Source organism: Quercus lobata, chromosome 10 (assembly GCF_001633185.2).
Source record: "Quercus lobata isolate SW786 chromosome 10, ValleyOak3.0 Primary Assembly, whole genome shotgun sequence".
NCBI lineage: Eukaryota > Viridiplantae > Streptophyta > Magnoliopsida > Fagales > Fagaceae > Quercus > Quercus lobata.
The window spans coordinates 667,272-682,493 of record NC_044913.1 but is presented as its reverse complement, the minus strand read 5'-3'; the positions used below and the strand labels follow the sequence as shown (position 1 = coordinate 682,493).

At 34.0% G+C, this 15,222-nt stretch overlaps 2 protein-coding genes across 2 annotated transcripts; both read left to right on the top strand.

Annotated features, from left to right (window-relative positions):
• Window positions 1–797: 797 nt before the first annotated feature.
• Window positions 798–3,305, top strand: LOC115963447. The gene is made up of 2 exons (XM_031082442.1): window positions 798–946; window positions 2,195–3,305. Exon 2 carries the CDS (start codon window positions 2,274–2,276, stop codon window positions 3,303–3,305), a length of 1,032 nt encoding a protein of 343 aa, XP_030938302.1. The 5' UTR covers window positions 798–946; window positions 2,195–2,273.
• Window positions 3,245–9,469, top strand: LOC115963445. The gene is made up of 6 exons (XM_031082440.1): window positions 3,245–4,133; window positions 4,264–4,481; window positions 4,874–4,967; window positions 6,675–6,746; window positions 6,846–6,884; window positions 8,308–9,469. The coding sequence occupies exons 1-6, from the start codon at window positions 3,324–3,326 to the stop codon at window positions 9,034–9,036; spliced, it is 1,962 nt and encodes a 653-aa protein (XP_030938300.1). The 5' UTR covers window positions 3,245–3,323; the 3' UTR covers window positions 9,037–9,469.
• The last annotated feature ends 5,753 nt before the right edge of the window (window positions 9,470–15,222 follow it).

Here is a 15,222-nt window from a genome sequence, read left to right as displayed (position 1 = left end):
ATGAAAAATGCCAAGGCTACTTCAAATCTTACTAAAAAGAAAATGTAATTAATGAATATTGAAATTACTCTTTTTATTTATTTATTTTTGTAATTGGGGACACATTTGTAAGTTTTAAATGTTCAAATTTGTAATATTTCTAACAAAACTCTCATAAATTACACATGATATTGTGCCACTTTGATAAAATGACAATGACAGGTGGCCCTAGAGATAGTCACAAGAAAGAAAGAAAACCATAAGAACAAGAATGTGAATTGCTATTCCCCAAGGCTGCAAGACTGCCCACTTTGAAGGGGATAAGGAGATGCCAAAGTTGTTACTGACTCTATTAACATTTTAGACTTACACCTTGGCTTGGATTTTCATTTGGTTGTAAATTGTAATTAATATCGGAGCTCTTCTTTGCAAGTTTATTGTTGTATCATTTTCCTTTACCCTCGTATCCTTTAATGGGTTAGATCATAATTTCTTATTAAGGACTTTAATCCATCAACTCTATCTTTTCTTGGGTTCTTGTAGATGCTAACGGGCATGTTACCTTATTTTTTTTATTTATATATGAAATAAAAATCCTCCTCTAGCCTAGTATATATGTCAATACATGTATGAACTCGCTTTGTTAATACAAATATCATTATTTACCCAAAAAAAAAGAAAAAAAAAAAAAAGATAAAAAGAGATGGTGAACCAAAGGAGAAACCAAAGCTGGGCTTATTTTGTTTTTTCCTTGTGAACAAAATGGGCCAAGTCCTGAGGTAAATGGGCTTGGATGGTTCATAACGTGGCCCCTTGGTTAGCTACTGCCACTGCCACTGCATACAAACTACAACACAGCATTTCCATGGTAAAGGCTAAAAGCAGCTCCATTCTGCCAACTGGGAATTGTGTACTTCAACACTCACTGTAACCTTGAGAGTTGAAAGATAAAGGAAGAAGAGGAAAGGTTAAGGTTCTCTTCTTTTATTTCTATTTTGAATTGCAACAGACATTGGTCTTTTGTCTTGGAAAAAACTTTCTGGGTTCTTTTTCATTGTGTTTCAGTTAAGGTTTTTGTTCTTGCTTATTTTATTTATTTATTTCTTGTGTTCCCTTTTGGTTGGTGGGAGAATGGTGGTAAAGTAGAAGGAAAAATGTGAGAAACTGGTGGGACATGATATATATCATGTTAACTTAGCTCATTCTGTGATTATGATGTATCATAAAGTATGTGATGGAGCTAAATATGCTATTTCATGAATGAAAATGTCTACTTGATTATTATATCTTTAGAAAGTTATATTTTTTTTTGGGGGTCATTTTTTGTTGTTGTTGTTGTTGTTCTGGTATTTTGCTTGAATGGGTTGAGGATTGTTGTTATGGGTATGTAAATAGAGACTTTGAATTGTGTGACCGATCAATAATATATATTTTTTTGATGGGACTGATCTATAAAATTAGTTTATGATATTGTTTCACATACAATGTTCGTGAAAATGCCTATCTAAAACAAGTATTGTATTATGAACCAGTGTTTATTCAGTTTTCTGTTTCAGTGGCCTCATAGGTCAAATCTGCTAATCCATAATTGAAATTTTATTTTGCTAATTTCCTCATAAAACATAGTTACTCTTGTATAGTTTAGCATGGAAAAAGTAGCTAGAAATTAATGGTTTTGACTGAATGCTTCTCATATCAACTTAGAGCATTCAGCTTTTGGTTTTAATCTCTGGGTACTGATCACCATACGAAAACATGAGTTGAGGTTAACTGAATGATACAAATATGGGCAGTGGATATATATATACACCCACACAGGAAGCCTTTGTTGTGGGTTTGCTGAGAGGCAACTTTAGGTGGTTTTATTTTAAATTTTGTGTTAAATTTCTTACAGCCTAGTGGGGTGGAATATTTTTGTAGCTTTCAAAAGTTTGCAATAATGCATTTGTTTTGGTAATGTCTCTGTTAGGGTGATTCTTATTGTAATCATTTTATAATTATCTGTCATGATAGAGGTTTTACAAAGATGATTCTTATTGTATACATGGAAACAATGATGATGTTTCCCTTAGGCTGCCCATGAACAATGATGTTTTTGTTGGTAAATATTGCCTTAAGAACCTCTTCCAACTCTTGCTAGTAATAATTTTCCACATTGTAAGTTATACATTTTCCTCATTGTTGATGTCAATTTCATCTATCGCTTTGATTGCAGTTTCAATACTTGGCTGATTTGGAATCACTAAATTTGGGATCATTTGGAGTTGGTTACTGAATTTGAGGATATATAGAGGATGCCAGACATGAACGAAAATAGAGTGAAGGCTCTTCTAGAACAGCGAGATGCTGAACAAAAAATTATTAGTAGTAAAGACTATACTGGTGCCAGGTTTAACTTACTCAAGGCACAACGGCTTTTTCCAGCAGTTGATAACATTAGCTCAATGATGACTGTCTGTGACATGCTATCTGCTTCCAATATGACGGTTCCTGGTTATGGAATTGATTACTACTGGGTTCTTCAGCTTAAACCTTATTCTACAATGGATGCTGTTAAATCTCGTTGCCAATGGCTCCTCACATTGCTGCAACCTATCAAGAAAACATTTCCTGGCACTGAATTGGCTCTGAAACTTGTAGCAGATGCATTCTCCATTCTATCCGACCATGAGAAACGTTCTGCATATGATTTGACAAGAAAAGCTTTTTGGGGGGATAATCAATCTTTTAATAAAAGAGAATTATCCTGTCAAAATATTGCAAGTACGGAAGCAATGAGCAATGCTCAAAACTCTTCTGTGTGTCAGAGTGGTTTTTCAAGCCAAAGTTTGGGTGGCAGCTGTAGAAAAACTATGATATTTTCAGAAGACATTGGAACTTTGGGATTCAAACTTCAAAATTCTCTTGATGTTGAGCAGCAACATGATAGAATTATTTGTCAACAATCATCCAGTAAGGTTTCTGAGGATTTGAATTCTAGAGGGAACATTAGAGGGGACACAGATTTGTCTATAGACGATATAAAGTTGTCAACATCACAGCCCATCAGTTTGGAGGAGAATTTTTCTTGTTTTTCAAAACCTTTGGCACAGAAAAGGCCTTGTCAGGACTACTATACCTTTGAGAATGACAGAAAACCTGAGCATTTCAAGGTAGGTCAGATCTGGGGTGCTCAATATAGAGCAAATCTACCTCATAGTTTTCGGTATGCTCGAGTTGCTTGCAAATTAGCACGATCAGTTCTTGTTACATGGTTAAAGCCAATCCCTATTAGTGTTGGTGAGAGAAGATGGTGTGATGCTGGCTTACCTGTTGCTTGTGGGTAATTTGATTTGAATCCAGAGATGAATGATGGAGAGAGCTGGCCAGTGGTCTCATCCTACAAATGCTCATGGATTCATGGCGTCACGGATGAACAATTTGATATTTACCCCAAAAGAGGTGAGATTTGGGCACTGTATAAGGATTGGAACCTTCATGAATGGGCCCATGATCTTAGTTTTGTAAAAGGATGTAAATTTGAGTTAGTTGAAATTCTCTCAGATTTTTCAAAATATTTTGGTGCAGATGGTGCATGTTTGGTGAAAGTAGATGGTTTCAGAAGCATCTTTGAGAGACAAAAAATTGGAGGGAGTCCTGTCACTTTCCATATCTCCCCGGATAATCTGTATATATTCTCTCATAATATCCCGGCATATAGGTTTAAGGGTGGAGAAATTGATAAAGTTGTTGATGGGATGTTTGAGCTTGATCAATTGGCCTTGCCTGATAGTATGTTTCAGGAGATTATTGACTCCCAAAAGGCACCAAAGAATGGGAATGCTAGTAGTTTTCCTAGCTCTATTCCATTGGGAGGACTTCCTTCCCCAAAATCATCTCCACAAGACAAACTTTTGAAGCCTAGTTGGTCATTAAATGATTTTGCCACAGGTCAGGTATGGGCTGTGAACAGTGGAAAAGATTTTTTGCCACGGCAGTACACCAGAATAGATGATATAATTTCTGAGAGCCAAGTATGTGTGACTTTCCTAGAACCTCTACCCATTCTTGACCATGAGATTGACTGGAAGAAAGAAAACCTACCCATAGTTTGTGGGAAATTTAAGGTTAGTGGAGCTAGTGTCAACCTTGAAATGTCACAGTTCTCCTATAATGTTTAACTGCCAAAAAAGTACTGTTGAGCCAATCTACGAAATTTACCCGCTAAAAGGTGAGATTTGGGCCATGTACAAGAACTGGAATAGCAAATGGAAGCGTTCTGATTATGAAAATTACCAATGTCAGGTTGTCGAAATTCTGTCAGACTTACACAAAAGGGATGAGATAACAATTGCCAGGCTGGAGGAGGTGAAGGGTTGCCTGACTTTCTTCTATAGGCTACAAATTGATGGGTTTGATGTCACTCATCCAGTTTCCCAATCAAAGATGCTTGGTTTCTCTCACCGAATTCTTGCTTTTAGAGTTCCTGGAATTGGGAAATATGACATTCCAGAAAGCTCTTGGCACTTGGAACCAAATGCTTTACCTCCCAAACGAAGAATATGATATCAAGAGAAACCTAATGGTGTTGCACCATATAATACTGAACATGATTTCTAAACATGTGTGCATTCTCTACCTCTTGTGTTCAGTTCAGTGTAGTCTCTGTTGATAAAGGATTAAACTAGAAACAGTGTCACTCATTAAAGAATGTGGTGCGTATTTTTATTTTGAAAAAGGTTATTCTAGGTGGGCAGATTTCCCTGTGATGTATAGAACTATGAATTCTAAACCAACACAAATGTCAGGACAACATGAATGCCAAAGAGATGTGTTTCAAGGCTTTGCTTATGCATTCAACCTATGAATAATTCTTAATTTCTATTACAACCAAATCCCAGATGAAACTTGTCAGGTTTCCAAGCTCCACCATCACATATGCAACCCAGATCACAACTTTGTGGAAGTCAAATGAGTTTAAGAGGCATGAATACTTGAACAGATACACTGTAATGGAATGCCGATTTGGGAAAATTGTGTGCATGTGTGTGTATATATATATATTTACACAAGTATTCGCCCACTAACCCACTCAGTCCCAACCAAGCCGAATTGGAGTTATAAAATGCTTTGAAATTGTTTTCTCAAAAAAAAAAAAAAGCTTTGAGATTGTTACACCCTTTTAATAACCTAATAATTGTTAAGGAATTAAAAAAGAGGAAATAAGGTGTTTTGAATTTTTATAATTAAATCTAATTAATGGTCAAATGTTTTATTGTTATAATCATTCTGTGGTTAGTTGGCAATGACACTGCTATCAATTCATTAATTTAGTTTCCTCAAAAAAATAAAAAATAATTAATTTAGAAAATTCCTAACGACTGGCAAACTTTGTAGCTTTATAGAGAAACCTGGAATTAACTTTTCTTTCCTTAAAATAAGAGAGAGGATAAAAAAAGAAAAAAAAAAAAAAAGGGGAAGGTTTTGCAGAAATATCTCCAAAATTTTCACAATCCACATGAGAAGTTAAGAACCAAAGCTGGGTTTATTTTGTTTTTCCTAGTGAACAAAATGGGCCAATCTTGAGGTGTATGGGCTTGAATAGTCAGTTGGGCTGAACCATATCCTCCTACCCCACAAAGAAAGCTTGGTTGCTTTTTGTTATGGTTAACCACTGCCACTGCCACTGGGTACAATACAATACAAGTGTACAACAACACCATTTCCATTGTTCAAGACTGAAGGCTATGCAGCTCTATTCCACCATTTCCACTGGGAACTGTTTACTTCAACCCTCACTGTAACCTCACCTTGAGAGTTGAAAGATAAAAGGAAGAGGAGGAAAGGTTAGGTTCTCTTCTTTTATTTCTATTTTGAATTGCAACAGACATTGGTTTTTTATCTTTGAAAAAAAAATTTCTGGGTTCTTTTTCATTGTGTTTCAGTTAAGGTCTTTGTTCTTTATTTTAATTATTTCTTGTGTTCCCTTTTGGTTGGTGGGAGAATGATGGTAAAGTAGAAGGAAAATGTGAGTTACTGGTGGGACAAGATATTTATCATGTTAGCTGACTCTGTGACTATTATGTATCATAAAGTATGTGATGGAACTATATATGCTATTTCATGAATGAAAATGTGTACTAGATTGTTACATCTCAAAAAAGTTACATTTTTTTTTTCTTTTCTTTTCATTTTAGTTACTGGTAAATGGTGTTTCTACAACCTAGGATCATTTGTTTGTTGCCCATATCAACCTTTTTGTTGCTGTTAGTATTGGTGGATTAATTCTGGAAGTTGGAAGTTATTGGGTGATGCAAACACAGTACCTACATACATGTGTTGTTTTTTGCGGGTATGGTAGTTTTTGCTTGAATGGGTTGTGGATTGTTGTTATGGGTATGGAAATAGAGACTTTGAATTGGGAGACTGATCTATAAAATTAGCTTATGATATTGTTTCATATAAAATGTTCGTGAAAATGCCTAGCTAAACCAATTTCTGAAACAGTGTTTATACAATTACTGCTTTAGTGGCCTCAAAAGTCAAATCTGCTAATTCCTTATAAATCATGGTTACTCGTGTAGTTTAACATGGACAATGTAGCTACAAATTAATGGTTTTGGCTAAATGCTTCTCAACTCAGCTTAGAACGTTCAGATTAACCTCTAGATACTGATCACTTTACAAAAACTTGAATTGAAATTACCTGATGGCAGCAACTTTGGGAAGTGAATTATGGTCTAGTGCATGATATTGAGCCTATTCTTGATGTGATTGAGCTTAGTGTTGTACCTTTCCTTGATAGTCTGTTGTGCTGGCGACATCCTGCCCTCAAAGAAAAATCAATTTCTTAGAGTCATAGTGACTCAATTACCATTACTTTCCAGGACATGGCGTCTCTTGGTTTGCCACTGGATACTACTGCGGTATTTCCATAGTTCACAACCAAATCAACTCCATCCTGCCAGCTGGGTACTGTGTAATTCTGCATTCACCGTAACCTTGGTCTTTTATCATTTTTTTTAATAAGTAACAGCAGTCTTTCATCATACTAATCAGTAAAAAAGAAGAAATTAGTCTTTTATCATGGGAAAAATTTCTTGGTTCTTTTTCATTGTGTTTCAGTTTAGGGTAATTGTTCTCAGATGAAGTATTAGAATGGAAGAAAATATATATAAGAATTGATACCAAAAATTCATTGGATAATCTATAAGCTTTGTGCCAGCGCACTCTTTTTTATTTGTCTAGGTGTTAGGGTTCCTTAGATTGTTCATCCAATATAGAGTTCCTTGTTTCTCTTAGACTAGCCTTTTGATTTTTGTACTTTTGCTTTCATTGTTCCTTTGTGTTCATCATCATGAACTAAATGATTTTATTATTTTTGTTCAATATAACACTTATTGCCTATCAAAAAAAAAAAAAAAAAAATGATATCATCATCCATTTAGATAATGAAGATCGGATTCTAGGTTATGTTTCAGGAAGGATTAGGGATCCCTCGTGAAGAGGATTAAATTGGCCCTTGCAAACAGCTTGATGCACTGACTGCATAATTGAAGAAGAAAGATTCACTAAAATCAAGTGGTTTCTTTGTGCTAAGAATGGATACTTGGTGTTTTCCAGAATTCTGACTTGGGAATACCTTTGACCGATTTTTATTTTATTTCTTGTGTTCCCTTTTGGTTGGTGGGAGAATGGTGGTAAATTTTTGGGTCCTTTTTCATTGCATTTCAGTTTAAGGACCTTTGTGTTGAAGTTGGTCTTACTAGAAAGCCTTTTATTGTGGGGTTTCTGATAGGCAATTTTGGGTGGTTTTAAATTTTAAATTTTGTGTTGAATTTCTTACAGTCTGGTGGGGTTGAAATTTTTTGTATGGTTTTGTAAGCTTGCAATAATTCTTTTTTTTTGGTAATGCCTCTGTTAGGGTGTTTCTCCACAAGCACGTAACTGTATTGCTGGAACCAAATTAAGATTTGAGCAATTATTTTAAAAATTATCAGTCATGATATAGAGGTTTTGCAAAGATGATTCTTATCATACACATGGAAACAATGATGATGTTTCCCATAGGCTGCCCAAAAACACTGATGTTTAAATTTGTTTGCTTTATGTTGGTAAATATTTCCTTAAGAGAATCTCTTCCAATTCTTGTGAGTGACAATTTTCCACAATTTAAGTTACACATTTTCCTCATTGTTGATGCCAATCCCGCCTATCACTTTGATTGCAGTTTTGATACTCCGCTCATTTGGAATCACTAAATTTGGGATCATTTGGAGTTGAATACTGAATTTGACGATATATAGAGGATGCCAGACATTAATCAAAATAAGAAGAAGGCTATTCTAGAACAGTGAGATGCTGAAGAAAAAATTCTTAGTAATGACTATACTGGTGCCAGGGATAACTTACTCATGGCACAAAAGCTTTTGCCACAGTTGGTCATCAAATGATTTTGCCACAGGTCAGGTATGGGCTGTATACAATGGAAAAGCTTTTTTGCCACGGCAATACACCAGAATAGATGATATAATTACCGAGAGCCAAGTATGTGTGACTTTCCTAGAACCTCTACCTATTCTTGACCATGAGATTGACTGGAAGAAAGAAAACATACCCATAGTTTGTGGGAAATTTAAGGTTAGTGGAATTAGTGTCAACCTTGAAATGTCCCAGTTTTCCTATTTAGTTTACAGTGTTAAAAGCAATGATGAGCAATTCTACAGAATTTACCCAGTAAAAGGTGAGATTTGGGCTTTGTACAAGAATTGGAATAGCAAATGGAAGCGTTCTGATTATGAAAATTGCCAATGCCAGGTTGTCCAAATTCTATCGGACTTACGCGAAAGGGAAGAGATAACGATTGCTAGGCTGGAGGAGGTGAAGGGTTGCCTGACTTTCTTCCACTGGAAACAGTTTGATGGGTTTGATCTGACGCATACAGTTTCTGAATCAGCGATGATTGGTTTCTCTCATCGCATTCCTGCTTTTAGAGTGCCTGGAATTGGGAGATACGGCATTCCAGAAAGCTCTTGGCACTTGGAACCAATTGCTTTACCTCCCAAGCAAAGAATATGATTCCAAGTGAAACCTCATGGGTTTGCACCGTGTAATACTGAACACGATGTCTAAACATGTTATAGCATAATTACAATTGAGGTATTGCCGAGTTGCTCTGCATCTAAGAAGAAGAAAATCAAAACCTCAATTTCACCAAAACCAGTGAGAATTGAAGATCAATCTCAAGACTCTGTTGTTATTTGCTGATCAAGGTTGAAGCCACAAGAGCCTATTGCTAGTGTGTTATTGTGGAGATCAAATCTTCAAGGTGGTCATTGGATTCGGTTCTTGGAGTCATTGACACAGTTTGTAGAAGGTTTTCAAGATAAAAGAATCCATGCAACTTGGAGCTGATTATAGGTTCATGTCAGTCAGTATCTACTGCATAGAGTCTAGGGTCATGAGTGCGATTCATGTTGCAAACTTTAATCCATTGGTTTTCAATATCTTGTGTTATTTTTTCTTTACTGCTTGTTATTTTATATTTTGTGACTATGCTCGTGGTAATTAACAGGTAATAACTAAGTAACATAATTGGTTAATTAACAAATTGATAAATTATGCTGTGGTTTCAAATTACTTCTCAACTTGCACTTGTGTTGGTATGGTAAAAACTCTATGCCAGCTTGCTTATAAGAACTAGAGAAAGATAAAATAACTAGTCCATTTAATTTTTTACGTTTTTTTCCCTTGTCCTTTTTCAATATTTTCTTTCACAATTTCATATTTTGTGTTAGTCTTTATGGTATATTCTGGTTTTTCCAGTTTTGAGAGTAAGGTAATAGGATAAGATGTTCCCTATATATTCTTGACCCAAAAGGTAAAGCAACTACCAAGCTCAGGATTTTTGGTTAGTTTCTTGTGGGAGCAACACAACCACCCTGAACATGACACATAAGATGAAACTATTGATGTTGCCTGAATATGGCTACTTGTGAATGAGAAATTATTCTGTACCATGGAGGGTGGCAACTAATACCAATTACACATGTTCAACATATTACTCTAGCAAAAAAACTTAAGACAATCAAGTCAGTTATAAGGTTCTCTTTAATTAAGAAAAGCCAAAATTGTGATTATTATCAAGAATGCCTTTTACTATTTTGTGTGTTTCATGAGAGGGAAGAAGGAGATAAGTTAGAGAAAGGAAGAAGATGAAAAAAAAAATATATATCTATATTATATTTTACTTAATTTTTTTTTAGTTATCACGAGTCATTTTACTTATATTTTTTCCAGTCATTGAGCTGAAGAAATTATCAATATGAGAACTTCACTTGTCCTATGGATTAAAAAATTAAATTGAAATAACCGGAGTATGTGTGAAAGTGACCCTAAGTTGGAGGGTCTTTTGCATTTTGTCATAGTTTACTCACATAAAACATGGTTAAAACATTTGACAATATTTTTTGTTCTTTTTTAAGCCAACAATTTTTTTGGTAAACTCAAGCCAACAATTTGTACTCTTGGCTTGCTGGTAATTTTCCTACAGCAAAACAGATTTGTATGAAAACGATTTAGATCAGTCAAGATGCCAAGGGAATAAAGAAAAGTAAAAGAGATTGATTTTTTGAATTTAAATCTTCATCGTAAGTTGTAGAAAAGATTGGAAAAGAAAAATAAATTAATATACCGATAAATCTAAAAATCTTTGTCATTGATTATTACTACTACATATAAATTTAAAATTTGATCCACAACAGAGTGTACACTAAATTAAAAATCCGAAAATTTTATTTGAAATCCAAATAACATTTCTAAATTCAAGAAAAGCTAAAAAATTTTAAATTCTTGTGCGAGCATAATATTTTCTTTTGATAATTTTTGAAGAAAAATTAAAATATGTGTCATTTGAACAGAAACTATCAGGCCCATATACCTATAATTAAACACAAACCAAGCACACAAACAAACGGAGCTTTATAGAGGTTTTCTTTTTTTGGGTTGAAAATTTCATTAATCCAATTGAGTAGAGTAACATCAAATTGGAACTACCAAAGTTTGCTTGAAAGTGACCCAAAGTTGAGAGAAGGTATTCGGTCAAAGAAGCAGTGTCCAAGTCATTGTGCTTGTTATTAATTTTAGTGAGTTTATTCAAAAAAATGGTTAAAACAGTTTACGCTAATTATTATTATTATTATTATTATTATTTTGGGTAAAATTCATCCCACCAATATGTAGCATTGATGAAACTTCCAATGCCAAGATATTCGGTCAAAGAAGCAGTGACCAAGTCATTGTGCTTGTTATTAATTTTAGTGAGGTTATTCAAAAAAATGGTTAAAAACAGTTTACGCTAATTACTCTCTCCGTCCCACTTTGTTTGTCATCTATTTCATTTTGAGATGTCCCAAAATATTGTCCTATTTCTAAAAATAAAAGTCATTAATTTACTAATGTTCCTATTATACCCCTATTTTATTAATAATTCAATTTTTTGATAAATTTATTTAAGGGTAATTTTGAAAACTTATACATTTTTAAAAGGTAGACAAGATAATAAATGATGTTCCCTTAAAAAGTTTGACTTTTCAAACAGGACAAACAAAGTGGAACGGAGGGAGTATTATTATTATTATTATTATTTTGGGTAAAATTCATCCCATCAAGATGTAGTGTTGATGAACTTCCAATGCCACTCATTTTAAAGTTCCAACTGGATATATCAATAGCGTAATTAACTAAATTCAATTGGTCAATTAGGAAGAAAATATCAAATAAAATACTAATGGTTGTGCATGTATTTTTTACTTGGAGAAACTTAGGACTCATTGTACACTGCCTTTCCCAATACACTCAACTCTCTTGGGGTATTCCCTAGTAGTTTTAAAGATTATTGACCTGTGATGCAGACAATGAAGAAATGCAAAATTATACCCAAAACATTATAAAACTTATAAAAATAAAAACAAAATGGAGCTCTATAGAGGTTTTTTTTTTTGGTTTTTTTTAAATGAAGTGGAGCTCTATGAGTTGAAGCACCTCTAATTCAATACATTCACATGCTGACATACACTGATATCTACACAGAGAAGGTAATGCTTTTTGCCACTAAGTCATGTGTGGAAACACATTAACAACTATTGTTACTGCTCAATCAAACGTCACAACAACAACATATTGGTAATTGACTCAAAGCAATGGACTGCAACAAATTTGTAATTAACTTTGTCTTGACACATGAATGGGCACAGCAGTGAGCATGAGTTTGTGACTTTGTGGTTGAAATCAATGAAACATTGAAATGAGAGGCCTTTATCAAATATGCCAACGTGTTGATCATTGCTACAAACTAATTTAGACTCCATATCTTTTCACACAAGTCGTTCGCAAACAAAATAAAAAAATTTGTTGACAAGTCGAAGACTTAACAAGCAAACCTTGACCAGAAACGGAATAGATGGTGTAAGTGTCAAAATTCATAAACTTTTGTGACAGTGAAATTCTATCACACATTCAAAATAAAGATGGATCAAAAAGACTTGCTTCTATGTTGGTTCTATGCTAGCATGCATATAGGAATTAGAGAAAGATGAAATTAACAAGTCTTACTTATTAAAAAAAAAATAAACCTAAAATAATTGTTAAGTTATTGTTGACAGGGAGTCCCTCTCTTCTTTCTTTCATTTTTTTTTTCCCCCTTATTTTCATTTACAACATATTTTGTGTTAGTCTTCACGTATTTTTCATTTTTGGTTTTTTAGGTTTTGAAAGCAAGGCATTAGGATAAGATACCCTAGGTATCTTGTAGAAGAAAAAACAAATAAGATGAACCATCAAGGTTGCCTAATTGAAATCTGCACTTTGCTTTTACTGCTGACTGCTAGTGAACACAGGCAGCTCCATTGATGATGACCATAGAGGTGGTTGGCAACTAATACCAATTACATTTGTTCATCATTCTTCTCTACCAAATAATTCAAGTCAATTAAATTAGTCATAAGGTTCTCTTTAATTAAGAACTGCATATCTTCATCCAACAAATCTTGCATCCTTAGTTTCAGATAAGAATCAAAATTTTAGATAGCAGTAAGAAAATTGTATCTCCTCAAATCCACACAATTTATCATCCAATTCGTACCTTAAGTTTTGATTTATATTAAAACTGTCTTAAAATAACTCTGGCTCTTCAAAAATGTCATAGAAAATCTCTTCAACAGTCAACGTCACCTCCTTTCTGCTTCAAGAGTTCCTTGATCTCTGCAATGTCCTGTGCAAAAGAGCTGAAGATGATTTTGCAAACCAGAGCCCCCTAGACCAAATTTGACCAATATAATTACCATTCCAACTAATTATATTGCACAGGAATTCTTACAAAAAAATTAAGTAAAGCAAACTGAGTCCCATCCTTTGCCAATCGAACAAGACAGTCAAGTTTGTCTATATGATTCAAATAGCTTTCGTATGTGTTAAATCTGTACAAGCAAGGTAATCTTCACTTGCTCCATATTTACAGATAACCAAAGGATTCACTAGAGATAAAGGAAGGTGAAAGAAAAAGGTAAACAATAATATTCTAAAAAAGTAAAATTTACATAAAAACATACAGTTAGACAACCTTATCAATTAGTTATGAGGAGAAAAGAATCAGCTTTTATTCGAAGCAACATGCAATAGGATGTACCTTGTGTTGAAGCATTTTGGTCTAGATGAGCAAAGAAATCTGCAATGTGAGAAGAGCGATCAACATCTTGAAGAAAATATTATTAAAATGAGCAGGCAATAATCTATCATAGAGAAAACTTAACTAATTATGTCAGAATTATCACGCCATTAATGTTAAATAAAATGCAGCTATAAGAAATGATATTTTAATCCTTCAATTCCTAGAATGCAATTGTGGCATGTGATATACAAAATCATATGCAAGTACTAATAGAACAAAATCCATTTTCGGTTCTGTAGTAACTTGATCAAGGAGCTTTGCATTAAAGATAGTCCCAGGATTGAGAATGAAATTGAAATGTCTCCAAAAAACAATGAGTTCTAGTTTTAGTATTTTTTTTTGGGTTCAGATTTATTAAACATTTAACTTCTCATGAAGAGCTGGATGAATCATGAATGCATCTATACGAAGTTAGAAATAGCACCAGTTAAGAACAAAATGCAGGAAAGTTGTTATGGTTATCTGGAAATGCACACTGATATCCATATGATTCCACTGACAAAGAGTAAATCATATCACATTGAATGTGCTAAAAGGTCAAGAAATGAGTAAAGGAGAAATCTATCAAGGAGGCCTTTTAGCCAAAACCAGGAAATCGCAATTAGAAGCTTTATTGATTTGATAGTTAGAAATCCAATACATCTATCAGGGGATTCAGGTAGGCAGAACAATTTAACTTTGTAAGAGAATGTACAGAAATCAAAACAACTAGAAATTTAGAATGAACCGATACAATAAAGTTTTTAGGTATGAATAATTTTAGGTGAACACTTTTCTTAACAGGGGAAAAAAAGACAAAAATTTACCCATAGCCTCTAATGGAGTATAAGTGGGACGTCGGCTAGCACACAATTAACAGAGAAGTTGCCATTGTCAATGTAATTCAAGAACTGACTTACTGGATCCTAACTATAATTGACGCTAAGTGGAACATCATTTGCAAAATTTTCTAGCTCTTCTTCATGACCTAGGAAATAATCAGTTTCATCTACATGCCATAAGTAAGCCTTGAAAACAAGATTTACAGAGGCAAATGTCTTGACAAATTTAAGATTCTTTAAGAGAGACCATAAGTCTGGTTGGTTGAAGGCTCGGTCTCATCTTGTCCTAGGAACTGAAAGACTAGTTTTGCCATTTTGAATTAAATCATGCAGCAATTCTTCTTAGGAAAGCAACCTCTGGTGGTGAAATATAATTAACAATTACACTTTTTGATACAAAAAGTATAAAGCTTCTCATGCTCAAATTGTGTTGAGCGAAGAATTGATCATTCTGCACAAGTATTAGAACAACATGGTGGGTCAAATGATAACTGAGCAAATAGATCCTACATGTTTAGAGAAACATCTTACCAATGATAAGAAGAAAGAAGATCCAATCAAAAATTTAAGAAGGAATTGTGATCTTTTATTTACCTGAATGTTCAACAAGAAACCTAGTGAGAATTTGGAATGCATTGCCATCAAACTTGTTAGTTCGAGAGAAAACTCCTTATTGGAAGAAATATAGAAATTATCATTAATTGTTAATGCAAAATA